Source organism: Pungitius pungitius, chromosome 10, assembly GCF_949316345.1.
Source record: "Pungitius pungitius chromosome 10, fPunPun2.1, whole genome shotgun sequence".
In the NCBI taxonomy this organism is placed as follows: domain Eukaryota; kingdom Metazoa; phylum Chordata; class Actinopteri; order Perciformes; family Gasterosteidae; genus Pungitius; species Pungitius pungitius.
In genome coordinates, this window is record NC_084909.1 from 7591246 (window position 1) to 7618516 (window position 27271).

Genomic DNA, 27271 nt, shown 5'->3' on the forward strand with positions numbered 1-27271 from the left:
TCAGGTATTTCATTTTATTGTCGACATTGATAATTAACAAATGTTTTTCAGCCATAGATAGAACGCCTATATGATATTGTAATATATTTTATCGAATCCAAATATTCAAAATATGATTAAAGCATTGAAAATGGTACTGTCGTTTTACTGATGCATTCTGATGCATGTTGTGTATCTCTTACACAGCCTCTGCGCTGCAGCTTTAAAGTACTTAAGCCAGTCAGAAAATCAATAAATGAAAGCATTCAGTAGATAACCAGTCAAGCCAGTTTGTTAGTCTTGATGTTTTTCTTCTCCCTCCGATAACGCAGGGTCTACAGTGGTTCCTGCTAGCAGAGGAGGAGATCGCTCCCCGCATCATAGCGATGGATGGGAGGCGCAGCCGCTCCGCACAGTCTGAGCGGCAGTTGATAGGCGATGGCCAGGGGGCCGGCCGGTGGAGGATCCAGCCACTTGGTATCGATGAAAATAACCTCCAAGGCGTCAGCGACGCAAAGCTGCTGCGCAAACTGGAGGCTCAAGGTCCGTTAACGTCCCCAAAAGGTTACGCAACACCCAGTCAAATGAAAATTAAACAATGGAATACAAACAGCTGTTCATTTATGGCTTTTTTTTGGAAGGATAGTAAATCAACTAGTGATAAAATAAACCATTATTTTCAGCTAAGGTTAATGGCAGAGCAATTTCCAACAATCCAAGATATCAGTGGTTCATTTTTTGTCCTTGTAAAATCAAGTTGTAATCCATTCTTTGTGGCTTTTTATCAATATATATCCACAAAGTCACTATTGCACATAAACACCCACTCTCACTTTCGGGGAATAGCAGCACCTGTCGGACAATTTTTCCCCTCAGTTTTTAACAGACGCTGCAATTTCAGCAACATATTTTATTATGTTGCAGAAATAGCTCGACAGGCAGCTCAGATAAAAATGATGAGGAAACTTGAGAAGCAGGCCATGGCACAAGCCGCCAAAGAGGCAAGGAAGCAACAAGGTAAGCGCCCGGGTACGAGTCCCAAATCCTCTCCAACACTGTCCTCATAATGCTGTGTGCACGCCTAATTTATCTGTCTTCCAGCAATAATGGCTGCAGAAGGGAGACGGAAAAAGAGGGAGCAGATGAAGATTGTTAAGCAGCAAGTAAGGACTTTCTGTTGAATTTATTGTTTAAGTTTCTGTGCAAAGCTTCATAACAATCAGTTCATATCTGGGGTTTGTGTGCTCGAAGGTAAAACAAACCAGTTAAGCAGTGTAAAATAGCCCTTAATATTCTGCATGCAATTTGCCTTCCTTCTAGATGCTACACCTTTTCTCGTCTGCAAAGACCCCCTGTACTGCTTCGGCCCCCGCCATCCCTCCCCCACTCTATAACATGCATGACTTAACAGTTAATTCATTTGATCTTGCCCTCATCCTTTTTACCAGGAGAAGATCAAGCGCATTCAGCAAATTCGTATGGAGAAAGAACTCCGTGCACAGCAAATTCTCGAGGTTCGTCCTTAAAGTTATTGCAGAAACATTCCGAAACACTTCCTTTCTGCTGTTGATAGGATTTTATTCTTTTTTTAAACCCAACCAAAGGCTATTCCTAAATGATGTGGCCCCACTTTTAGTCACATCCAGTGAGTACATGTGACTAATGCCTAATTGGTTTTTTGAAAAACTGCCATTGAATATTAAAATCTCCTCCGACCGGGAGGGAGCTTAATACAAAATACAGTATTTCATTAACTAAGAGGTGGCCCAGAGTTTACCGTGGCTAGGTGAAATACCTATTTTGCATTCTCTCTCTCTAATGGCAGCTGTGAAGTATTTTCCCGTTTTATAAATCAAATTTTAGTTGACACGCTTGGCAAGCGGCTCTTAACAGGATTTCGTTGTGGCTGTAATTACTGATAGAATTTTGCTTAATTTATTCTCACTGCCTGCTGGTGTTTCATAATAACTGCAACCATTTTGTCTTTCACTGTTAATGGGAAGACATAATCATCTCATTGCACAATATTTCAATATGCTAGATATGACCTTATCAGTGAGCCACTGACGATTTAGCTTTCTGGTGAATATTTTCAGATTTAACAGATTTAAATCTCATAAACGCATAATAAAAATTAGAGATTGATTTATATTAATTTCTTGCATTTAATCTTCTGTGGCATATCTACTGTATGTGTTTCCCCTTTATGTACAGACAAAAAGAAAGAAGAAGGAAGAAGCAGCCAATGCTAAAATAATGGAGGCTGAGAAGCGAAACAAGGTGAATTTAGATCGGCATTCTCCCCCGATAAGCCGGCTCCATTCATTTCAACTTGCTCGTGTGCATTATAATGTTTCTGCTCCTTTTGAGCTGCACGTCAGTGCAAAATAGATTTATCACTGATTTAAAAGATTTGATCACCTCCTTGCATTCTTCATGCATTTGTGAAATGTTTCCAATCAATGAAGGCTGGGGCCCTGGAACTTTAGCATGATGTTGTCCAATGAAGTGTGTATACCTTTGCACATGTTTCAACTCCTAATTAACTTAATCTCTTGTTGGTATAGGAGAAAGAGATAAGAAGACTCCAAGCTGTCATATTGAAACACCAGGTATTTTTTTACTTTTTTATTAAGACCAAATTATACCGACGCTATTCTTACTGTGTTTAAACTGAATGTCTTGAAGATGAACCTAATTGAATCATTTTGTACAATAATCTCAAATTATGCTTTAAGGGTTCTGATGGGTGCATTTATAAATATATTTTTAATTTGGATCTTTCCGGCACTTTTATTGTCTCTGTGATTTTCCATTTCTTAATACTTTCCAAACTCTTTCTACCAGGAGTTGGAGAGACATAGACTAGATATGGTATGGGTATGTTTGTTTCTGTACATTTAACAACGTCTTGTGAACGTGTTGTGATAAATGGTTGCCATCAAAGTGTAGCATTGGCTGCAGTCCTACTATGTCCTTCTGCATGGCTTTTCCAGAATGGTGCACTCCATATGTCTGTGCTATCTGTGTCTCAGTGACAGTGATTTACATCCCTGAATTAATGAGAAAATCTTGTTTTTCCTTATTTTAGATTAAAACATGTATTCATGGTCGTTTATTTGCATCATTAAATGAGGCAATGATAGCATAATAGACTCTACAGTTTAGTTAGTTTCCACAGTAAAGTTTTCTAAAGACATCAAGTCATAAGTTAATTATTAGTGGTGTGCTTTGCTTCTTTAACACTTAATATGTTCAGCTTATTCGTCTAAACCTCTTGCCATGTATCTTTTAGTCTGCCTTCTTGCTGACATGCTCCGATTAATAATGGCTGTTTCTAATTTATGCGTTTGTGTGTGTGTGTGTGTGCATCACTACCTGCGACGTAGCTTTTAGTCTGTTTACCCGCTATGTTTTTTTTGTTTTTTTTTTACACTTCACCTGCGATGCAATGTGTAACGAATGTGGCAAACGTCGATCCGTGTTTCTTTTACTATGCATGTACTCTGTGTTCATAGTGTGTATTGCATATACAAGCCGTTTTCCTACCCCGAAGAATCATATATGACGTATACATATATAACTGTCACTGGAAAATAAAGTGTGTCTGTGCTCTGCCAGGAGAGAGAGAGACGCAGGCAGCACATGATGCTCATGAAGGCCGTGGAGGCCCGTAAGAAGGCAGAGGTGGGTAACTGATCCGATCTGCTCCTTGTTTCTGGCCATCCACACTCTTGTGTTCTGCTACCCGGTGCCATCAGAAGTGCGTTAATCAAGGTCGTACTTGGTGTGTTCCACGCGCTGTCATTCTGAGCACAACAGTCTGCCAGAGCGGCAATAACACTTCCTCTTGGCCGCAGGAGAAAGAGCGTCTGAAGAAAGAGAAGAAGGATGAGAAACGGTTGAACAAGGAGAGAAAATTGGAGCTTAGAAGACTGGAACTTGAAAAGGCCAAGGAGCTAAAGAAGCCAAATGAAGACATGTGTTTAGCAGATCATGAGGTATTCACAGACTGTGGCGCTGCTGGCAGATGAAAATGATAGTCCAAGTGTGTCAGCATGGATGTTCTCCATCTGCGGAATAGGTGTGTGCGGAAAAGATTGGATTTTCTGACATCAAGGGGAATTTGACAACAAAATCAATCCGTGTAATCACTGTAGGAGCTATAGGCATGAAGATTAGAAATGCTCTTTGATAAATTTGTGGTTTCATTGCTTCAATGTCAGATCCACCGAAATAGATGTGCAATATCACTGAAAGCATCTGGAATAGATTAAGAATAAAGCTGGTTTTAGTTAAAATACTGCCATCAAGTGGCTACTGGTGCTGTAACACCAACTACAGAATTTGGGATCCTCTAGTAATCAAATCATTGTCATTTATACATTTTCTTGGACTTGACAGAAAAAATTGTCAAACAAGTAAATCTTCACGTCTTTCACACAGGCAGAGTTTTAAATTGTCTTAATGTTCTTGAGTGATGATACATTTTTAGGAATTTCATTTTTTTCCAATCTAATTAATCAACAGTCACTGCCGGAGTTGGCCCGGATCCCTGGTCTAGTATTACCGGGAAGTACCTTCTCTGAATGTCTGATGGTGCTGCAGTTTCTGCGCAGCTTTGGCAAAGTCCTGAGGCTAGACATGCTTAACCTGAGTGACCTTCAGGAGGGGTTGCTCAACACCGGGGACAGTATGGGCAAAGTGCAGGACCTGCTGGTGAACATGCTCGCCGCAGTTGTGTGTGATCCCGGCATACCTGCAGGTCACAAGGTGAGGACTGTTAGATTGCAAATGGTTCCTCTACCGTATTTTACATTTGTAAAAGATGTGCATACAGTAAAAAGATTTTTCCCTGCCTCTTTAATGATTGCAGTTGCCATTTTCTTGAAAGTACAGTTTATTTAATGAAGAAGTCATTATAGGATGATGTGCGTAAGGAAATGTTGGCAGTTAGCTGTCTCTTATGCCCGTTAGGGGTTATCATCCACAGACGTGACGCTAAATAACAAGTCTGTGTAGGAGAGTATCCGTGTTTAGCGCTGTTGGTACACAGCCAGGATTTTGAAGCAGTACCTGAAGCTATGTGATTATGTTTCATAATGCACAACATTCTAAATGTGTCTTAGGCGCATCACAGTGGTCACCTAAGCACTTAACATCGCTTAATTATCTTAACAAAAAGAGAAATGCTCAAAAGGATGGTATTTCTCCATTGCACTCTTAGGGATTATACTCGTAATCTGTGCCCTGCTCTCATCAGTATATAAAAAGATATTCTGCTTGTTTGTTTAACTTCACTGAAGTCCCTTTTTTGAAACGCCCTATTTCTATCAGAATAAGATTGCCTTGGGGGACCACCTGATTAATGTGGGGATCAACCGGGACAACGTATCTGAGATCCTGCAGATCTACATGGAGGGCCACTGTGAGCAGACGGATCTGGCTGCTCTGGCCCTCAGCCTCAGGACCAAGGCGTTTCAGGCCCACAGCCCGACTCAGAAGGCCTCTATGCTGGCATTCCTAGTTAATGAGCTCTGCTGCAGCAAGGCCGTGATCGGGTGAGTGTCCTCTCGCCCTGGGACTGTTGCTTTTTTTTTATTTAGCTTTTTACTGAAGTTTTGTAACAGTATCTTGCTGAACTAAAATTAATCCTGCATAAAAAAGTGTGCCTAAGGCAAACAAGTTTTAGTACCAAAATGAGGTTAAATTGAGGTCTCGGAAAGCTTCACAAACTACACTCACCGGCCACTTTATTAGGTACCCCATGCTAGTAACGGGTTGGACCCCCTTTTGCCTTCAGAACTGCCTCAATTCTTCGTGGCATAGATTCAACAAGGTGCTGGAAGCATTCCTCAGGGGGTTTGGTCCATATTGACATGATGGCATCACACAGTTGCCGCAGATTTGTCGGCTGCACATCCATGATGCGAATCTCCCGTTCCACCACATCCCAAAGATGCTCTATTGGATTGAGATCTGGTGATTGTGGAGGCCATTTGAGTACAGCGAACTCATTGTCATGTTCAAGAAACCAGTCTGAGATGATTCCAGCTTTATGACATGGCGCTTTATCCTGCTGAAAGTAGCCATCAGAAGTTGGGTACATTGTGGTCATAAAGGGATGGACATGGTCAGCAACAATACTCAGGTAGGCTGTGGCGTTGCAACGATGCTCAATTGGTACCAAGGGGCCCAAAGAGTGCCAAGAAAATATTCCCCACACCATGACACCACCACCACCAGCCTGAACCGTTGATACAAGGCAGGATGGATCCATGCTTTCATGTTGTAGACGCCAAATTCTGACCCTACCATCCGAATGTCGCAGCAGAAATCGAGACTCATCAGACCAGGCAACGTTTTTACAATCTTCTATTGTCCAATTTCGATGAGCTTGTGCAAATTGTAGCCTCAGTTTCCTGTTCTTAGCTGAAAGAAGTGGCACCCGGTGTGGTCTTCTGCTGCTGTAGCCCATCTGCCTCAAAGTTCGACGTACTGTGCGTTCAGAGATGCTCTTATGCCCACCTTGGTTGTAACGGGTGGTTATTTGAGTCACTGTTGCCCTTCTATCAGCTCGAACCAGTCTGGCCATTCTCCTCTGACCTCTGGCATCAACAAGGCATTTCCGCCCACAGAACTGCCGCTCACTGGATGTTTTTTCTTTTTCGGACCATTCTCTGTAAACCCTAGAGATGGTTGTGCGTGAAAATCCCAGTAGATTAGCAGTTTCTGAAATACTCAGACCAGCCCTTCTGGCACCAACAATCATGCCACGTTCAAAGTCACTCAAATCACCTTTCTTCCCCATACTGATGCTCGGTTTGAACTGCAGGAGATTGTCTTGACAATGTCTACATGCCTAAATGCACTGAGTTGCCGCCATGTGATTGGCTGCTTAGAAATTAAGTGTTAACGAGCAGTTGGACAGGTGTACCTAATAAAGTGGCCGGTGAGTGTACGTGTCCATTTCAATCATGCCGGAAATACTGGAACACACCTGCTGCCTACAGCAGTGTTGCACAAAAACATCATACTCTCTTTATAATGCAGAAAAGGTCAGAGAAACATCTGTGTAAATATTGTCTGATACTTTACAGTGAGATCGACCGAAACATAGATCACATTACCAATCTGAGGAAGGATAAGTGGGTTGTCGAGGGGAAACTTCGCAAGTGAGTATATGCATAGTCTAAGCTGCTATTAAAAGGCTCTCAACTAGTCTGAATTAAACTCCCATGTGCACAATATACAAGCTGACTGTCCATCTTTATCTTCAAAGACTGAGGAGCATCCATGCCAAGAAGACTGGGAAAAGGGAGAGCAGTGTGGGCGGAGAGGACAGTCACTCCTTTGTCACCCCCACCGCCAGAAACAAATGCAAGAGGAAAGAAGGTGACAGTGAGGAGGAAGAGGACGAGGAGGACACCAGTGAAGACCAAGGAGAGGACGACGACGACGAGGAGGAATCGGTGGGGACGAAAGGGAAGAAAGCAGAAATATGCGAAGAGGAGGTCAGTGATGTCATGACGCTGAAACTAAAGCCAGCAGCTTAAATCGCTGTTTTGTTTCTGTAAATGTCAGCAGGTCCTCTGGCTTCATGCTAATGAGATCTTTCCATTTAGGACGACAGTGTGCACTCAGCCAGCATGGAGGAGCTGGAGAAACAGATAGAGAAAACATACAAGGTAAATTAAAGCCTATGAGCCAGTTTCTTTCCCACAGGATTTACACATCAATGAATTCAAGACGGTATAGTTCAACCTCCTGTATTCTCTGTCCCTGCAGCAACAGAGTCAGATCAGACAGAAGTTATTTGATTCATCACACTCGCTGCGCTCCATGACGGTCGGACAGGACCGCTACAAGAGGCGTTACTGGGTCCTGCCGCAGTGTAGCGGCGTCTTTGTGGAGGGGATGGAGAGCGGTGAAGGTGCAGACCAAAACTGAGAGCTAGGATTTGGTTCACCTTTGTCCTTGTTCCCCACCATGTACAGGATGGTATTTCTTTTTTTGGTGCACTTGTGCTAACTTTTTTTCATGTCATTCAGGTTATGAAGAGGCAGCGAAAGAGAGAAACAGACAGAGGACGGCTGCGGTGATCAGGATAAAAGAAGAAGAAGAAGAAGAAGAACCGCAGGAAGAGACAAGGAAGCCAGCGGTCTCCAGTCCAGCACAGAGCACAGACGGCGACACAACCACACCGGAGGGCCAGCAGGACAAGGACAGTCTCAATCTGTTCCTTCAGAAACCTGGCTCCTTCTCAAAGCTCAGCAAACTCCTTGAAGTAGCCAAACTGTCTCGGGATTCAGACGTCAATCCTTACTACAGTCCTTCTACTAAAGTCCCTACCACTGTCTCTTACCCCTCATACCCTGCCTCTCAGACAGCTACTGGTCAGCAGGGACTGATGGATAAATCGGTTACTTCAGCGCCGCCTGTGCTTAGTTCCCCCCAGCTCAGTAGTCCCTGGATGATCTGCGGCCCTCCGGCCATCGATCACGAGGAGCAGCTCTCCATGATGCTGATGGAAAAGAGCAACCAGTGGTTCAGCCTCTTACCTCGCTCCCCTTGTGACGAGTCCTCGTTGACCTCAGGCTCCAGCCCTCCGGCCTCCTCCTCCTCCTCTCCACCACAGACCGGCACCACCAAATCCCCCGGCCCTATTTCCCTCGCTGCTGCCAGTTGCAGGGCTCCTACAGGGATCAATAACATTCAGCATTCTCTCTCTCAGGTTGGTGGATGGCAAAATCTGTCACAATTATTTCAGAATTTTTTGAAAACAACAATGTTTTATTCATCACACTCGTACTACGTTTGATCATAATTCAAAGTGTGTGTGTGTGTGTGTGTGTGTGTGTGTATTTTTCCCCTCAGCAAGTAAAGTCTGGCATTCATCAAAGCAGGCTGACGTGGTGCGATGTGACCGGCCTGCCCTACCTCGGTGCTCCTCTAACCCCACCACTGGATCGGACCTCCCCACATGTGAAGGGTGATGGCAAAAACGTCTACCTCATGGCACACAGCAACACAGTCAACAAGAGTGGGACCTCAGAGCAACAAAGTGACAAGCCCGGGTGTGCCTCATTCCCTTCTGTGGAAGTAGCCAAGACCCAGGACTACCCAAGTCCTCAGCCCATCCCTGAGGGTGAGGATGGCTCTCTGCCAGTATGCACCAGTCAAATATTGCCCAGACAGGCGGTCACTCAGCTATACAACATTTCTATGTTGCAGAAGGTTTCATGACAGGTTTATAAATTATGCTGTGTGTGTGTGTTTTGGCAGATATGCTGTGTGGCTGGTGGAGGGTGGCTGACATGGAGGAACTGCACAGTCTGGTCAAGGCCCTCCACAGCCGAGGCGTCAGAGAGAAGGCCTTGCAGAAACAGATCCAGAAACACATGGAGTACACAAACCAGCTCTGTGACAATAGCAAACACGGTTAGTCCACATTTCCATACGTCAACAGACATGCAGTGACTCAAACATATTATTATTATTATTATTGCTTTGCATTGAATATATCAAGTTTGCTTTCAATAAACTAAAGTTTGACATTTCTGTTGGTGTCTGTCGGTAGCGATTGATGTGGCAGAGCTAAAGAACAGGGAGTCGAGTCAGAATACCGTGGAGGGTTGGTGTGTTGAGGAGCAGGCCATGGAGGTGGACATCAGCCTGCTGCAGCAAGTCGAGGGTCTGGAGAGGAAAGTCGTGTCTGCAGGCCTGCAGGTCAAGGTATCTGCAAACGGGTGCCTGATTCCTACATCTTCATACAGCACACTGATAATAAAACACTTATTTAAGAAAAGAATGTTCATTTTGCAAATATCCAATGTATGATACTTTGTCTACATGTTGATTAACTGTCATCAAACGCAACAACACCTATCCCAGGGTTGGATGCATGGCGAGCCCCAGTCGGAGAGGGAGGATCTGGTCTACCACGAGCACAAGCTCCATGCCTCCCTGGCTCAGGAGAAGAAAGGACAGCGAGAAACGGCCCGGGAGGAGCTGCCTGGCGCGGTGGTGCGACGGCCCGACAATCCCCTCGATATAGCTGCCATCCGGCTGGCAGAGCTGGAGAGGAACATCGAGCGGAGGTACTTCAGCCCTTCAGATCCGACCGGATAATGTCGCTGTACCCGCACCACACCATCCTCTAGTGGCGATGGCGAAGAGAATGTTTATTCCACACAGATTCTATACACTGCTCCTGAAACCAGGGTTAAAGGCTTTTATCATTCCGTCTGAGGGTGCTGCAGACTGCATATGTGGTTGCTGTAAAGTTGTGCGACAGTCTCACTTTTCTCTACGATCCCGTGACAGTGAGGAGGAGGCGGCGCCCGGGATGCGGCTGTGGCGTAAAGCCCTCGGTGAAGTGCGCAGCTCGGCTCAGCTGTCGCTCTGCATTCAGCAGCTGCAGAAATCCATTGCCTGGGAACGATCCATTATGAAAGTGGTTGGTGACAAACACTCTCATGATCACAGATTGTATTAATTATAGATTTATTGATTTTTACCTAATCCTCTTGAAAGCATTAAAAAGTAACCTAATAAATCATCAAAGCACGGCTTTCTCAAAAGTGAGAAGGAAAAGGTGTTTTAGCGGCATCAGATATAAATCATTGAATCAACATAATTTTAGTCACCTGGCATTGCTTTAATTTGCATAGTGATATATCTAAGTTTGAATTCCCAACTTCCAGCACTGCCAGCTCTGTCAAAAGGGGGATAACGAAGAACTGCTCTTACTCTGTGACGGCTGTGACAAAGGCTGCCACACTTACTGCCAGATACCCAGGATCACCACAGTACCTGATGGAGACTGGTTTTGCCCCACTTGTGTATCAAAGGTACAGCAGCATGCCCTGCTTGTTTATACCACTGTTACAGTAGCTCACACATCCAGTGAACTGTTTTCTGTGCCTGTGCTCTTATGCCATTCAGGGCAGCGGCCAGTCCGCCTGGAGTCGGAAGCAGCGGAGCCGAACGGCTGGAGGAGGGAAGAAAGGCAGCGAGGTAAAACAAACCAGTAAGCCATCTGCGGTAGGAGAGCTCATCAAAGAAGAGGCTGCCAGCGGCAACAGCGTACCAAAGAAAGGTACCAAGGAGCTCAAAAAGAGGAAAGGAGACGACAGCCCCCCGTGCTCCCAGACCAGGCACGGCAGCCCTCAGTCCTGTGTGAAAAAAGCTAAAACGACCAAAGACAGTACCACAGATGGGCTGATGATGTGCCGGTACGCATGAACATGGTGTCGCTGCATGCACAGCAGCGTTCACTTGACCTCTTCTCGCTCCCTTTTGAAAGTCATGAGCACTGGTTTTATCAGGCAATGTCATTTCATACATAATCCAAAATGGTTTTGAAAACCGTTTTCTAACGGATTAAAGTGACTAGATTGAAATTGTTCTCTCCAGAGTGTTGCTGGATGAGCTGGAGGGCCAACGGGACGCGTGGCCCTTCCTCTCGCCTGTCAACCAGAAAGCCGTCCCGGGATACAGAAAGGTCATCAAAAAGCCCATGGACTTCTCCACCATCAGAGAAAAGCTCAGAAACAACCAGTAAGTATGTCACTGTCAAAATGCTTTTTTTTTTTTTTTTTTTTTTTTTTTTAAGTAGACTTATGAATTCAGGATTTTTTTTTTTTGTTGCTGCATAAAAGCATTTTAATCTGAACCTTTTCTAATGATTTCAGGTACGTGAATTTGGAAACTTTCATCGTTGACGTGAACCTGGTTTTTGATAACTGTGAAAAGTTTAACGAAGATGATTCTGAAATAGGACAAGCCGGCCACAGCATGAGGACGTTTTTTGACAAACGATGGACTGAACTGCTGGAGTGACCATTGGCAGGGTGGACTTTCAATGCTCCTCTCTACATTGCTTACTTCCCCTGTGACACTAAATCAATAAATAGGTTATGATACCACTGACGTGCAATGGGATAAGACGTGATTCTACTGCTGAGAAAACACACTTCACGATTTCATTTCTTAAAGTGCAATACTGTTTTCTTTATCAGAATACACTGGCTCTGGGGCTCGATGTTGTATTTTGACTTTTCTGCTTTGGGGATTTCCACTGTACATAGGCCTTTTGCTTTTTTTGTTATCATCAATACTTTAAGTTTAACGTACATGTGTGTATTTATTTTCTCAAGTATTTATGTTGGGGTTGGTCTTTTCTAAAGACAAAAAAGCAGGACATGGCACACAGCTTTAAAAATAAATCAAACGATTGTTTTATGAACCATTGAACTAGCCAATCAAAAAAAAAAAATGTTTACAGCTCTTTGACTATAGGGTGCCAACAGTACTACTGTTATTCTGCGAGTTAATTGTGTAAAATACCAGGAGGTATAACTCTCACGCCTTCAAATCGTATTTCTAACATGTTTAGAGTGTACATACAGTACAGTCTTGTTGAAATATTGTTAATGTATAAGGATGATTGTAGCACTTCATATGTCTTATACTGTACTCTGCCTGTGCTGAATATCCACTCAAACACTGGTCTCCTCAATATTGTAGTGCCTGACCTCGGACCTCTAAACAGTGTGTGGGCGCCGTTTGTGTTCTGCACAATATACTGTAGGAAAATGTAATATTCTTAAGAGCCTCTCCTCTGAAAACAATTGATGTGGTGCATATACTGTGTTTGATCTCCAAGCATTTTCTCCAGCCAGACATCCCGTGGGCAGATGTAAGACCGCTTTAAGCTGTGAGTCAGTATCACAGTCTAGCAGAGGCCTCTCCAGACAGCTGAAGTCAGAAGACCTGAAGTAACTGTTTCTTTGTATTATGAATATTGTGAAATGAGTAGCAACTTTTGTGGGAATATTATTTTTGAATAGTGAGTGTGTGGCACAGATATAATAAACCTGTTTTTCAAAGTAACACAATAAGTCCCGTACTACCTTTAATAGTGCATAATGCATTGTCATTATCGGGCCATTTAGATATAATAAACATTTTGTATTTGGTTGAAATGGACATAATGCATTATTGTACTTGTCAACACGGTACCTTCAAATTAAACATTAAGAGACAAAACATTTAATATGCAGCAATGTCGAAGATAAAACTGCCCAGCACAATAAAATGTCTTGACCACCTACAAATAAAATTCCCCTGAATTTATCAATATTTATAATAAAATATAATACCGAGGTGAATCATTGTGGAGTATGAGCAATTACAACAACAAAAAACATGAACTTCGAACATGCGACTCAATTAGTGTCACGTGACGGATAACACCTGTGAGATAACGCGGACCTTGGCGCTGAAGGGGGAAGTTCTAGAGAAACGGTCGAAAGGTTGAAGCGACGACAGTGAACTCCATTTGAACAAAGCGTCTTTCCGCTTTCTCGTCACAAGTCAAAGATATTTGGGCATTTTTTTGCACCACCTTGTGAGTGAACGTCTCCCTCTCCCGAGATGACGTCATTACTCCGCACTCTTCGGCACCACGCGGACGAGGTCAGCTGTTGTGCCTTCTCTCCATCCCTCCTGGCGACCTGTTCCGGGGACAAAACCCTCCGCGTTTACAATTCAGAGGACTTCTCGGAGCTCCCCTTTTCTCCGCTGTCGGGCCACGGTTACGGGGTTCACTGCTGCTGCTTCAGCTCCTGCGGCCGCTACCTACTCAGCTGCTCCACGGACGGCTCCGCCATCGTGTGGCACGCGGGCACGGGCGAGGTGGCCGCGGTGCTGCTGCACCCGGCCCGCAGTCCGCTCCGCGCATGCGCGGTAGCGCCGGACTCCTCCCTGGTGCTGGCAGGGGCCTGCGATGGCACCGTGGCCCTCTGGGACTTCCCCTCCAAGGCGTTACGCAGGTGCGGCGTGCCTCTCTTTGTTGGACCAAACCATATTAATACCTAGCTGTGGCTTTAAAGTGGTTGTCTCTAAGTAGGGCGGTTTGTGACTACGGTTAGCAATTGTTAAAGCAAGCATAAGTTTGAAACCTTTGCTTTTCTGGGTGAAAATGGGCCTCATGTTTCTCAGAGCCCCATAAAATAGTCAAATTATTTTATTTCAATTGAAATCAGTTTACCTTAATATGAGAAGTTGCAGCCAGCACGATAATTAAATATTTGATGATCTTAATAGTTTGACTCACAATGATTTATTTCAGGAGAATGGTTTCACAACCTGAGATTGAAGGATTTTTCCTTGAATTTGGTAATTTGACCCAAGTAGGCTTACTTAGTTAAACCGTACTGCCTTTGTCATCGCATATCAAAATATTTCAAGTGATTGTTTTGTCAGAGCTACACCCACTTCAAACCAGTGAGAAAAGAAACGACAGAATTCACGAAAACATGTTTGTCCAAATATTTTATGTTCACTTGGAACCGTTTTGTTCTAAACATAGACTTCACTATAAGAGCCTGGTTTCTATGCCGTAAAACATCCTTGACTCTATTTGACTTTTGCATACCTGCTTTGTTTAGTTCTTTGTAATTTACTGAACTAATAGACGTCAGTTACTTTATTTGTGGCTAACTTGAGACTCCAAATGAAATCCAGATGGACAATTTACTGAGATTAACTGATTGAGATCACACATGTTAATAAAACTGTCTTGATCTAACGCCATACAGCTTTCACAAGCACCCTCAAGGCTCTCCACCATGTTTCAAATAGATCCCATTAAACTCGTTCCAGCTCGCCAAAGCGTCACCAACATTTTAAGCTTAAAGCCGTGATCAAAGAAGTCCTCCTCAAACATTGCCTATTTGCAGGTGCAGCGCAGTGAGTGAGGCCAGCGTCGTAGCATGCTGCTTCTCTCCCTGTGGCCAGATGTTTGTGACCGGCTGCACCCGCGGAGACCTCAAGCTGTGGGACACGGACGTCACCCTCCTGCGTGTTGAGAAGGACGCCCACGACCTGGGAGTCGCCTGCTGCAGCTTCGCACCACAGTTCAAAGTCGGTGAGTTCTCGGTGTTTACAGGGTCAGTTCAGTCAAATCATTTAACTTATATTCACTTATTAATGTTGGTATTTAGACATGTGGTTGGGTAATGGATCAAACTTTATGGTACAATCTTCTTTCATGTGTGTTAATTGTGTTAGATGCTGTTAACAGTTGTGAACAGAATAGGGTTTCTTCAGCAAGTAGTACTTCTACTTTTTAACTAACTTTAAAAAACTGTTTATTTCAGCATTTCTTTTTTCAGTTACAACATGAATTCATTCAGGGCAGATACGATGAAATCATAAATGGTGGTTAACAGTAACTTCTACAATCCCAACACTACATTTATGCCACATGCAGTGTAAAAGTAAACCATCGCAAACCGTCCGTCAGATTATATTTTTTATTCTTTAGTTGTTTTAGTCAGTGAAGCATGAACCTTCAAAAAAATGTTTGTTTTTTTTGGCAGCAGAAGGCTGTGTGGAGTTTCGACTGGCCTCTTGTGGACAGGACAGCCGGCTGAAGACACGCCTTGTTTCCCGGCGTGACGGGGCAGGTAGGCCGACCCCTCTGCATGCCTCCTCCACTCACAGCTCGCTCACTCCCTTGAGAGAGAGAGAGAGAGAGAGAGCGAGAGAGAGAGAGCGAGAGAGAGAGAGCCTGCCGACCGCTTTGACCTTGAAACCGCGCTGCAGAATAGGAATTTTATTACTGTGCGGAATAAATCAGCCTCGGAAAGGCTACTTGAAGACGTATTGCTGAAGGATCAGCTGCACATCCGCTGTGAGGTGCACATCTTGTGCCTCCCTCAGCAGTACACAAACATGGTGTGTCAGTCTGCACACTGTATTTTTGTTGTGAACATGCCTTACATGTTAATTCCTAAGTAGCGTCACCGTGGTAACAAGAGGAGGCTATGTGTCTCTCAGATGACCCGCTGTGGTCCACAGGTTTTTTTTTTTTTTTTCATCACCGTGCAGCTTTTAGAAAGAAACAGAACAAATTTCCTTTAAAATGTATCTTTTCACATGCTCTGGAGGAGCTTACAGCTAAAGCTGAAACATGCTTTTATCTTTTCAATAGCGCTGCCTGCTTAGAACAAGACCTGAGTCCATTTTTAAACTGGGATTGACGTCTGAATAGAGCATTCTTCTTGTCAGGGCTTGATTTACGTTTCCAGCCCAATACATTTATGCTTCCATATATAAAACAAAGATTTGAGCACATTTTTCTTGCAGCCTTTTCCTTTCACCCAGCGTGACACCTCAATCACACATTTAATTCATTTTCTCAAGTGTGCAGCTTGATTTCTTCAGGTTTGATAATACGTTTTTTTTTTTTTTCCTGAAGGAGAGGTAAGGGTACTTCACATCATGAATATGCATATAACAAATGAAGCTCTCACACAGTCTGGAAACAGTATATTTTAGTCTAATGGCACAGTTTAGTTTAGTTTAATACTAATTTACAGCCCGGCAATTTAAACACTGCTACAGACGAGCTTCGTAAACGATGTATTGTTACTCCATACTCTTAGTAAATCTTGTCTTGGTATCGTAAGATGTGCATGTCTAACTTATACTGTGTGTGTGTGTTTTGGTTAACGACTCCAGGAAATGAAAGTAAGTGGAGGTGACCTGAGTAAACATGTGTTTGTTGTCCACTCCTCAGACTGGGACATGAAGTTGCTGCACACGTTTACCAGCCAGGTGTCTCCTGTTCTGTCCTGTGCCTTCTCTTCTGACGGAGAGCTGCTCGTTTCAGGGTAACTCACAAAGCGCATCGCCACAGACACTCAATAACTCATGTGGGCACCTCTAATAGACACCTCCTGTGTTACAAACTCAATTGGGACCGATTTGATTCAAATGAATCTTGCCTCTATTTTTTTTTTAAATGCTCTTATTTTTCCGAGCCGTAAACAGCAGATGCCACTGCTGAGCACCGATGTTTCTCGAGTGAGCCACAGGAGGAGTGTATTTTGTTGTGTTTACTCTTTAGTATGTTTGAATTAGAGTGCTGCAAACTGAAGGATAATTTGTCCTGTTTCTATCTTTTAAACCGTTGAATCGTGCGTGTGTGTCTCTCAAGTTCTCTAACAACAGCGTGGATATCATTTCTGCAAATAACTTTCCTCTAATTATTCAACAGTTCGGTGGATAAAAGTGTTGCAATATATGATGCGGTAAGTAAAACACTTGCGTAAAACAAAACATAGCTTTTACTGTTTTAACTACTTTCTAAATAATGTAATCCTCCCCCCCGTAAACACAGACAACACAAACGTTCCTGTTTTTGTTAACAGAACCTGGGAGCCCTGCTGCACACTTTGAAACAGCATGACGGGTAAATGAGCTGACCTCCCGCAGCGGCACCGCCTCGACAAAAACACCAAAGAGTTCTGGATCAAAACATGCGATCGTTGCCTGATTAGTTTTCCCCAGAAGCACTGGGTACAAGGATGCAATAGGATATCCTCCAGCGCCTCTCTGGCTGACAGGCATTGAGGTGGCACCACAGGTGGACCCCGGCTGAGCCCTTTGAAGGGCTTGAAAGGATCTAAGATACAGTACTATCTAAGACTGGATTTTAATTCATATTTTATTAAGGGTAGATGGAGGAGGACCTTTTAAAGCCCATCTCTTCCTGTGCCAATTTTAGTCGGTTATACGCACCCTTCACATTTCTGTTCCTCTTCCTCCTCCCCCCCGCAGGTACGTGACTGCTGTGGCCGTGTCTCCCACCACGCGGCGGATTGCAACAGGCTCCATGGACCGAACCGTCAACGTGTGGAGAATAGGAGATGAAGTCAGCGCAACAGGTGAATACGTAACGGGTGAAATGTTTAGGTTGGTGCCTTTTTTAAAAAGTGTTTAGGGAGATATCCCAGCTAGCGAAGGTCCTATTACATTTGTATCGCTGTCTGGCTGCAGTGTCTTTGGTGTTTATTGGTGCATCGGGGCAAAGCACCACGGAGCCTCAGAGAGCTGTCGTGAATCCTCTTCAAAAAAGTTGCAACCCAACATGAAAGAAAACATTGGGAATAGTAAAAGAAAAGGCTCAATCGTTAGACACTGGGAGGCCTTGGAGTTTCATGAGTGCAGCGTCCCATCTGCCACTACTCAGGTGGATGTGGACAAAGCAAATTCCATCCCATTGAACATCTGCTTTTTGTGCCTCTTTATTTTTCTTTCTCTCCCCCTTTTCCTTTAATCTTATTTAATATTGAAGGTATTCTCTTTTATGTGTTTCTGCAGCAGCTGAATCAAAGCCGACCGTCTGCAAAGGTAAATACAAGCGTTATTCACAGCACTCTGAGTTTAAAACCACTGTTTATCAGGTTTCTATAGCTACTGTATGACTGTTTTTTAAACTCATAGAAGCCCAAAGGCACTTTGGTAAAGCTAATGGAGATCCAAGAAAAAGAAAATCGCTACTGCCTGGCTTTGAAGGATAAGGCTCGCATTATTCAATATGTTTCTAATGCCACAAAATCCCATTAAAAGACTAGAACAACAATGCGTTGGTCCGTCTCTGAACACACTTCCCCCGCCTTTGGTTCCTGCTGAACTGTTCAAGGTGCATCACGGATGTGTGGTTTTGTATTTGAATAGAGGCTCAGTCACTTCTTGAAACACATTGGCACAGTTGGTGCTAGCGCTGTGAATCTGATTGGTGCAGCCAGCCTCTTTTCCCTCGAGGTTTGGAAAAATAATGTTGGCTGCCTGACTAAATAATTGGGAAACAAATGGCAGCCACAGCCGTACTCGATGATTAGTTTCTATTAGCAAAAGTTAAAATGCTTTACTTTGCTGGCATCGATCATCATATCGTCTGACCGTTAGGATGTCAGTGTTTAGTGCATTAAAATAGACCCGGTTCCACATCTCCAGTCTTATCCTGTGAGTAATGAGGATGCTGACAAAACCTCAGTGTAGACCAAGCACGCAGCTCATCTGGCTTAGGAATGGCTCTGATCCCAGGGGAGGATGTCTGGGATACCTAGTGTGTCAGCTGCTCCCACCATGACCCGGGGCAGGATGAGTGACACAAAATGGAGAGAGAGATGCATCCCTCCATTTAATCAAACCAGTCTGCAGTAAGGCTCTGTGATATTTTCAGGCTTTTGGCACAATGGAGTCTCGGAGTCATGGACTCAAACTCCCGGGCTGCACAGAGGAGGTGCAGACCCAATAAATGGATATTTCCACTCATTGTAACTGCTTGGGACATGAGTTATGTTTGCAAAGTTTAACTTTAGCCGGAAAAAAAGGGAAGACAACACTGTAGTATGTCTTTAGTGTCAATTCTATCATTAACAGAGATGGAAAGATTGCCTGCTAAATCATCATCTTCGCAGACTTGCAGTAATAACCAAAAGTCAATCCATACCTCGAAGCGAGGACGTACAGGTCTCAGGCAGGTGCTGAGGGCCTCATTGAAACCACACATTGATAATGTGTTGTTAGCAGTGTCAGGAAGAGAAGGGGAGGCTTAACATGTGGTTGGCGTGGTAACGAGCGACACCTCCCGGGCTTCAGGGTCATCCTCCACGCAGATAACGATGCTGCGACGCGTCGTTAGCGCAGGTTTGCCTGGCGCTCGGGTGATAAATGACGGCCGCTCGCTCACTGGTGTCGAGTGAAGGTCGACTCGCTGGCACAGTCGTGAAGTAACACGACCCCGGGATTAACTTCTTTTCTTCAGTCACATGCTTGTATGCGAGGTCAGGGATCCGTGTGCAGGAAAGTAATTGTTACTTCCATATCGGCTCAGAGGGAGCGCGGCCTCTTCTGTGCAGTGTGAGACAAATTGTTTGTTTACATCTGATTTTTTCAGGAGATGATGGGGGGGGGTTATAATTGTAAAAGCAGGGCCCTTGCTCCCTTCCTGTTGGGCGTTTTGCAGGAAGGAAGCTGCCGGGTCTCTCCAGGCTGCTGGTTGCTGATTGGTCCGAGGAGGATGTGCTCACCTGGCTGTGTGAGGAAGGACTGCAGGAACTCGCCGGCATCTTTGAAGCCAACGACATGGACGGAGCAGCGCTCAGCCAGCTGAGCAGGGAGGCTGCAGCAGAGCTGGGAATCGGTGAGGTCAGAACACACACACACACACACACACACAGAGGGACCCTGGGACTCAGTGTTTGTGGGGATTTACTGTTTGATCCTCAAACCGGACACACTTCAATTGGATAGCATGATATAAGCGGTTTTTTTTCTCTTTTTCTACTTTTTTATTGATCTTATTTATTCATTTCTTGCCTCACAACCCAAACAGTGATCTCATTTAGCCACGATTGAGCTGCAACGTTTCTATTGGCTTATGCAATCACAAATCACGCTGCGAGGACAGTATCCGACGCGATGACCTTTACGTCAAAAACAATGATAATCCCTCTGAAAATAAGATTAGTCCCTCCAGGGTCGTCCAAGGTCTCAGTGTGGAAAAGTCACTGTACAAACTGCAGCCAGCAGGTAACCGTGGATACCAATGTGAGGGCCAAACAATGCAGCAGCTGACAACGTCAATTATTATTTATTATTTGGTTTCTTACAGAGTTAAGGGTTTTTACACCGGAGTTAGATTTTAAGAATCTCTGGTAGATTTTGTTCCCTTAAGACGTGTCAGTTGCCGTTTTTTATTATTTTAGTTATGAGCAAAAGACTAAAGTTGGTAGAACGTTATGGCATTGGCCTAGAAGTTTTTGGAGCTTTTTGTCTTTTTATTTAAACTCTGGCACCAGAGAAATGTATGTAGGCACCCTTTGTATCAGATTCACACTGTATTATCAGGAATTCAACCACTATTTAATATTTAATAAACCGCATCCTTACTGTCAACAAATCTATGATTTAAATGAAGTATGCAAAGCATTTTGCAACAAAAAAAACACAAGTGATTGTATTACAGGTAGTATTTTATTATAAGTGCACCATTGAATCCAGACTGTAAAAATCCTAAACATGATTAATCCCCAATGATTATATATTTTTGATCTCAGACCTTATTTCCCACATTCCACATGTGAAGAAAGCTGTTTTCACAGCTGGTCAAAGATATTCAAAATGAATGCAGATTTATACCTAATTACTTTCCGCTGAAATAACTTGTTTTGATAGTTTGTTGTTCACTTGTAATTTGTATCATTGGTATGTTTGCTTTTCAGCAACGTGCATTTCAGCTAGGCTCATCAATTCTCATTTTCCCACTGCGTGAATGCCTTAAGCCCAGAAAAGCCTTCTTTGCTCTGATTGTTGGTACTTTGTGCCGACTGTAATCATGTAGATGGCTGCATCACAGCCCCACCCTTTAATCACTGTAAAAACGCCCTTCTGGCTTCTTTGTTGTTTGCTTTAATTGGACGGCAGTAGTGATGGTAAAAAAAAAAACGAGTGAAGTTGACTTGCAACGCAAAGCTTGTCCACTGGAGCGAGCATCTCTTTCCCACTTGTTTAGTGTTTCCACAGAATGAGGAAATAGCAGATTGCCTAATTTCCTGTCCTCTTTTGTGCTTTGTAATCCAACAACTGTCATGTCCCATGCATTCCGTTGGTAGAAAATGAATGTGTGTGCATACACACACTTACTTACACACACACACACAAATTAGATTCAAGCTCACATTGCTTAATGAAATATTCATGAATCTTTGAGGCGGAGGGGGAGTTCCTCTTGGATATAATTCAGTATCTGTGTGGAGACAGCCTCATTCTGCAGTTTTTATTGTAGCATCTCATCAAATTATCAATCTAAATGTAAAGTGGAGCGTAAAGTACTAATAGCTTCAATATGTGGGAAGGTCTGGTAATCTTAAACCTTTTAGAGCTGGTAAGGCTTGTTTTTCGATGCACGAGTAATTCATTGAGGAACCCAACAGGTGTGCCGTTGGGAGAAGACCTTTTGTAGGATTCAGTGTTTATAATTGTGACGACAATACGTCCATACATTTCCAGAATATCTCTTGGCTAAAACTACTTATATTGTTTTCATGTACAAATAACATTTAGTTTTAAGGCAAAATCTTTCCTGCGTCCTTAAACGCATCACGTCATGTTTAATTTTTAGTAACAAGATTCATTTTTAAACTACAACAAATGCAAACTCCCAATGTGCCTTGGTTTTATCCGTGAGGACAAAGGCTGTCTGTCACGGATTCTGTTCAACAGTCAGATTAATATGAAATAGATGTAAGCTGGTTTTGCTGCACCTGATGTTTTGGTTTCTTAGAGTCCGTGGGCCTCCGCTGTCGTCTGCTGAGGAAACTCGAGGCCTTGAAGGCGGAGCAGAGCGGTCCCGATGGCCCCGACGAGTTTCTGTGTCCCATTACCAGAGAGCTGATGAAGGATCCCGTCATTGCTGCAGGTCAGACATCAGATGCTGGGAAACAAAGGTCTGCGCGTGCGTAACACAACACAACATGCGTCTGCTCCACAGACGGGTTTTCCTACGAGCGAGAAGCCATCGAGAGCTGGATTAGGGGCAAAAACCAAACCAGCCCCATGACTAACCTGCTGCTGCAGACCACGCTGCTGACCCCCAACCGATCTCTGAGGATGGCAATAACACGATGGACGTCGAGCCGGTAGACCGCAGCTCACAGGAACTACGTAATTCTTCTGGAGCTGTTTCTTATCGTGATGTCATTATAATAAAGATTTGACAAATGAATCAGAATCCAAAATGTCAGGTAAGTAAAAACATATTTACTCTGGCATATCTGCTAACTTTAAGGTATTATTTGAATGTATATTTGATGACAAAAAGTAATACTATTTGGCTGAATTAGAAATGTCTCTCTTGAGTACTAATGTTTGCTCCTAATGATCTATATGAATAGACCAAGCAGCTAATGACTCCTAGTGCTGATATTACCTCATGTTTAAGCATCGTCTAGTACCCTGTAATAAATGGCCACTTCTGCTGTATATTTTGCATAGTAAATCCAACCTAAAGATGCCTCACTGTCCTGTAATACACATGGGTCGCTGCTGAGCACATCCTTGTTGATCCTTTTGCAGCTCATAGAACTCAAAGACCTCTTACAGTTTTTCTCCATTGGTTTGGCTCATTTTTTGAAACAGAAATGACATTCTCAAAACAACATGGACAAACCTCCAAACAACTTAGCAATTTCTCAATACAGAATTGAATTTCTCATTCATTTGGTTAAATTGTAAATGTCTAAGTACATGTCTCAATGTCTCAGTACATCTTTACAAATGATTAGGTACATGTAGCCTACGTTTAGCACAATTTCCAAGTGAATAGATCTTGTTGATCTAAACTGATTGTTGATTCTCAGTCTAATTGTTTTTCGCTCCAAAACATCTCAGCGTATTTTCATTGTATAAGTCATCACATGCACAATAGTCTGTTCAATTGTCAAAATTACTCAAGAACATAATACCATGAATAACATTTGATAAATTCACAGTACTACAACAATTGACAGTCAGGTGAAACTAGAACTTTATTTTATCTATTCTTTGACCGGCTTTATTTACAGCACTGTAGTATGCATATAATTTACATTGGTTTTTGTTTCTGTGTTTATTTTACAGTATATTATGCTGCTTTTTACTTTGATGTATGGAAGTTATTTTATGTTTGTGAATTTCCGGTAGTATGAGTGCAATGTGTGATGTCAAACCTTGGAGGCTAATCTTACCCTAAAATCCTATTTTATTCTGTTAGCCAGACAAAAAAAACAGTACAGTAACCATTGTCAATGAAGGACTGGGCTAAGACTGGTGGACATGAGGGATTTCAATGGTCCTCTGCCATAGTGACAAAACAACTAAACATTTTGACCTGCAGTGTTTAAACAATGACAAAAGGACTTTTCATTTTGGGGGCACTGACTGTTTGTATGAGAAAAGGAATTCGTTGTGACTGATGAGTTGTCTGTTTTTGGAGAGATATGACCTTTTGCAGGTGTGCCATAGTGTTTTGCTAAACCATCTAGGTTATTTTGGCAAATGTATTTAAAGCTTTGAGAATGTCGTTTTTTTCGAGAGATAGATGAGCCACAGCAATCGAGAAGGAAGTTTACATTTTGGGGCCACTGACTATTTTTATGAGAAAATGATTTGGTTTTGAAGCTTGAGTTAACTGTTTTGGGTGAGATATGACCTTTTGAAGGTGATCTATGTAGTTATGCTGAACCATATAGGCTATTTTACCAAATGCATTAAGAGCTTTGAGAATGTAATTTCTGTTTCAAGAATTGAGGCAAAGCAATGGAGAAAAACTGTAACTTGGGCAAACGTGAGCTTGAGAATAACAGTCAGTGGACCTGTTGGTTTCTTTCCTCAGCAGGTTTTTATTTCTCTCTCCCATGGTGGCTATGGCGGTAATGTTCTATTACAGTATGATCACAGCTAATAAAGCTCACAATACTGAAAACATGGAAACAATTGCATTTAACGTACATATTAAAATAGAACTGATGGCACTGCGCCTCAAAACCGTTACTGTTTTTATAGATTTGTTTTTTGTAGCATACAGTCAAACGTTTTTTGAGAATCATTCAGATGTATCATAAGCTGTGCAAAAATAACTATATAAAATATATTGCTTTAACAATTAACGAAGCCATTGGCGCTGTAAATAAATTAAACTAGACAGCAACAACAAGCCGATACAGAAAGGATTTCAATCCAATGTTAATGGTGATTTATATAATATACAAACACATTTAACAAATGTAATTTAACCGTTAACACCTTTTTGAACAACAAGTCTCAATTTGTCAATACACTTAACATAGATCTTCACAGAAAAGACGGGAAAAATACTTATTTATATAATGTACACTAGAGGATCCATAACATCCTTGGTAAAACACAGGAATGCTCGTCCTTTTAGACTTTTACTGATGGACGCAGTTGGTTCCCCCCCTGAATGGTTCCGTAATACCACCACGCTGTCACTGAATATGTTAAAGCACTTGTGCGGCCTAATTTTGTATAAAGTGCTCACTGTCACGTCCACGTCCAAACACGTCCTTCAGTGCAATGTCTCCGGCTGAGTGACGGTCGTCACGGCGTCGGGGAGGAGAACAAACGGGGAGCATTCGGTACGCCGCGCCTTCGGACTGTACTTCACACGGCTTAAAAAAAAACAGACTACTTCTTGGGGGGTGCGGGGGCTGGTTTAAAAATGTTTTTAAAAATGAAACAACTCCCTTTGCTTTGTTTGTGTGCGCTGTGGACGGTACGAAAGATAAAACAAACCTCTACACGTTGGACTCTATAAACGATCGCTTTGGTTTCATTGACGCCGCGTTGGGCGGCTTGGCTTTACCGTCCATGAACGGGTGCCCCATCGCCATCGCCATCGCCGGCTTGGACTCCTTGTAACAGCTGGCGACTTGGCAGAACTTCTCCGTGAACTCCTTGGCGTGCATGCCGTTCTGCAAGCCGCTCATCGCCATGGCACCCGGAGATGGCGGAGGCCTGCGCTGCTCCTGGTAAGTGCTCGCCGTTTTGCCGTAGGGCGGCTCGCCCTCGGCACCCGCCGACGTGCTGTGACACGCTAGGCCGTCGGACGAGTGGTTCAGCCAGCTGCGGCCCGCTGACTGCAGGCCCGGGTAGCTCTGCACACCGTGCTGCTGCTGCAGCTGCTGTTGCTGCAGCTGCAGCTGCTGATGAAAGCGTGCTTTCTTGTCCGTTACGCCCATGAAGGGCCTGGGTTTGTACTCCGCGGCGGCGGCGGCCGCCTGCTGGCCGTGCTTCGTCTTGTCAGAGACCTTGGTGCGGACATCGGGTCCCAGCTTGCCGCTGTCCGACAGACTGCTGCTGGATGCGAGGCTGCTGGTGGAACTGGACACGCGCATGCTGCCTCCTCCTCCTCCTCCTCCCCCCTGTGATCCCATCGCTTCATTCCCTGGTTCCACGTGACTCCCCTGCGGTCCGGGACCAGAACAGGCCAAACCGTCCAGGGAGGACGCCGAGTGGACAGACAGCCTCTCTGGCCCCTGAGCCTTGTAGCTGCTGCACGATGAGTAAGCAACCTGCGAGGAGTGAAGGTTCTCCTTCTCACAACTGTGACCCGTGGAGGCCGCCGCCAGCGACACGCGGTTCCCGTACACGGGCTCGTCGGCCGGGGACGGCAGCAGGCTGATGTCGATGCCCGGGCCCGGCTTCAGCGCGCTGGACATGTGGCGGCTCGGCAAAGGGCTGGAGGGCGCGTACTGAGATTTGGCCCCCGGCGCGCGGCCCCCCGCGGCTCCTCCCCCGACCTGCATTGAGCTCATGTGCTGGTTGGTCTTGACAATCTGGGCTTGCTTGGTCGGCTGCAACACCAGCCCCTGTTGGGCCAGCGCCTCCCGGTGCTCCCGAGGGTAGCGGTGGGGGGGGAGCCTGCCGGGGCCCGGCGGCGAGCCGGGGCTGAGGCTCTGGTTCTGGTGCCCCGAACTGTTGACGACAGGCTCCGGGGGCAAGACTCGGGTGGAGGAAAAACTCTTCTGTGACCAGCAGGCCCCGCCTGCTCTGTCGTGCAGCGAGGCCACAGACTCCTCCTCATCCTCCTCTTCCTCCTCCTCCTCCTCCAGGATGTCTCTTGGTCCTTCTATGCTCCTGGCTAGGCTGTGCTCTGAAGGGTCGTCTTGCTCCGGGTCCGACTCGTGGCCTCCGGTAGCCTGGCTGGAAGCCGCCGCCGCCCCGGGGCCTCCTTTGGTCTGCGCGCGCTGCATCTGCTTGCACTCGTCCTCCACTCGAGCCAGCAAGCGGCGGATTTCCCGGTTATTGGGGCACAGCTTGGCTGCTTCATGCAGGTCAGCCATGGCGGCGGTGAACTGCCTGTGGATGGGAGAAAGAATGAAGAGAACCGTTGTTACGGGATCCAGGCTACATGATTCGGCAACCAGTGTTGTGCCTGAACGCGTTCATTGAGCCAAAGTTCATGAACTCATTCATATTTTGGGTGAAAGTGAACTGAACGTTTCTGTGAACGGCGCGTTCTTTCAGGTTAACGTCGTTCAAATAGGTTGCCCGATTTCTATAGAAAACACACCGTAAACGCGCCTTAATAAGTAGCGAAAAAAAAAAAATCTGGCAACACCAGCGTCGCACCGCGCATGCGTCATCAAAAAAAAAAAATGCACGGAGGCGACAGCTGCGTGTAGCAAAGAGGCGGCGTATAATAATTTAAATGAGTTTTATGAAGTTACTGACAAGGTCGGTGAGGATGGAGGAATCTGACCTTTCTTTGCAAACATTTGCACCTCAATGATAACTGTCGTGTTTTTATTCCTTATTTAAAAAAGACCATTCAAGCAGCATGTGTTTGAGAATGTACTGTAGGGGTGAACGCTGCAGCTGCTGCTAGTGTGGAGTGAATGGACAGCAACATTAAAGCAACAAAGAGGAA

The 27271-nt window shown here is 44.4% G+C and overlaps 3 protein-coding genes across 8 annotated transcripts in view; 2 read left to right on the forward strand and 1 right to left on the reverse strand.

Annotated features, from left to right (window-relative positions):
* Positions 1–12265, forward strand: part of LOC119229049 (bromodomain adjacent to zinc finger domain protein 2B) — a 40655-nt gene extending 28390 nt beyond the window's left edge. Inside the window, exons 15-39 of one of the 3 annotated variants that reach the window (XM_037489142.2) lie at positions 312–522; positions 904–996; positions 1081–1142; positions 1428–1493; positions 2194–2259; positions 2547–2591; positions 2827–2859; positions 3601–3666; positions 3840–3980; positions 4510–4752; positions 5317–5540; positions 7080–7154; positions 7262–7493; positions 7605–7667; positions 7768–7912; positions 8031–8713; positions 8857–9127; positions 9265–9420; positions 9560–9714; positions 9874–10079; positions 10306–10438; positions 10686–10832; positions 10927–11216; positions 11398–11541; positions 11676–12265. In XM_037489142.2, coding sequence (XP_037345039.2) covers positions 312–522; positions 904–996; positions 1081–1142; positions 1428–1493; positions 2194–2259; positions 2547–2591; positions 2827–2859; positions 3601–3666; positions 3840–3980; positions 4510–4752; positions 5317–5540; positions 7080–7154; positions 7262–7493; positions 7605–7667; positions 7768–7912; positions 8031–8713; positions 8857–9127; positions 9265–9420; positions 9560–9714; positions 9874–10079; positions 10306–10438; positions 10686–10832; positions 10927–11216; positions 11398–11541; positions 11676–11823 — 4098 coding nt within the window. In that variant the 3' untranslated portion in view covers positions 11824–12265. The remainder of the gene's footprint in view (positions 1–311; positions 523–903; positions 997–1080; positions 1143–1427; positions 1494–2193; positions 2260–2546; positions 2592–2826; positions 2860–3600; positions 3667–3839; positions 3981–4509; positions 4753–5316; positions 5541–7079; positions 7155–7261; positions 7494–7604; positions 7668–7767; positions 7913–8030; positions 8714–8856; positions 9128–9264; positions 9421–9559; positions 9715–9873; positions 10080–10305; positions 10439–10685; positions 10833–10926; positions 11217–11397; positions 11542–11675) is intronic. The other 2 variants (XM_037489143.2, XM_037489144.2) reach the window with 2 other exon arrangements.
* A 139-nt stretch (positions 12266–12404) lies between these two features.
* LOC119229051 (WD repeat, SAM and U-box domain-containing protein 1-like) lies at positions 12405–22935 on the forward strand. The gene is made up of 11 exons (XM_037489150.2): positions 12405–13817; positions 14727–14914; positions 15369–15455; positions 16571–16664; positions 17051–17084; positions 17205–17245; positions 17614–17720; positions 18157–18186; positions 19808–19984; positions 22127–22261; positions 22334–22935. The coding sequence occupies exons 1-11, from the start codon at positions 13420–13422 to the stop codon at positions 22483–22485; spliced, it is 1443 nt and encodes a 480-aa protein (XP_037345047.2). The 5' UTR covers positions 12405–13419; the 3' UTR covers positions 22486–22935.
* Positions 22936–24157: 1222 nt separating this feature from the next.
* Positions 24158–27271, reverse strand: part of tanc1b (tetratricopeptide repeat, ankyrin repeat and coiled-coil containing 1b) — an 83742-nt gene continuing 80628 nt past the window's right edge. For all 4 annotated transcript variants that reach the window (XM_037489147.2, XM_037489148.2, XM_037489146.2 and 1 more), the window contains one exon: positions 24158–26700. In XM_037489147.2, the coding sequence (XP_037345044.2) occupies positions 25137–26700 (1564 nt within the window). In that variant the 3' untranslated portion in view covers positions 24158–25136. The remainder of the gene's footprint in view (positions 26701–27271) is intronic.

Coding starts and splice junctions, on each gene's coding strand:
- LOC119229051 (XM_037489150.2), top strand. CDS start 13,420: ATGACGTCATTACTCCGCACTCTTCGGCACCACGCGGACGAGGTCAGC. Junction 13,818..14,726: donor CCCTCCAAGGCGTTACGCAG/GTGCGGCGTGCC, acceptor GCCTATTTGCAG/GTGCAGCGCAGTGAGTGAGG. Junction 22,262..22,333: donor GGATCCCGTCATTGCTGCAG/GTCAGACATCAG, acceptor TCTGCTCCACAG/ACGGGTTTTCCTACGAGCGA.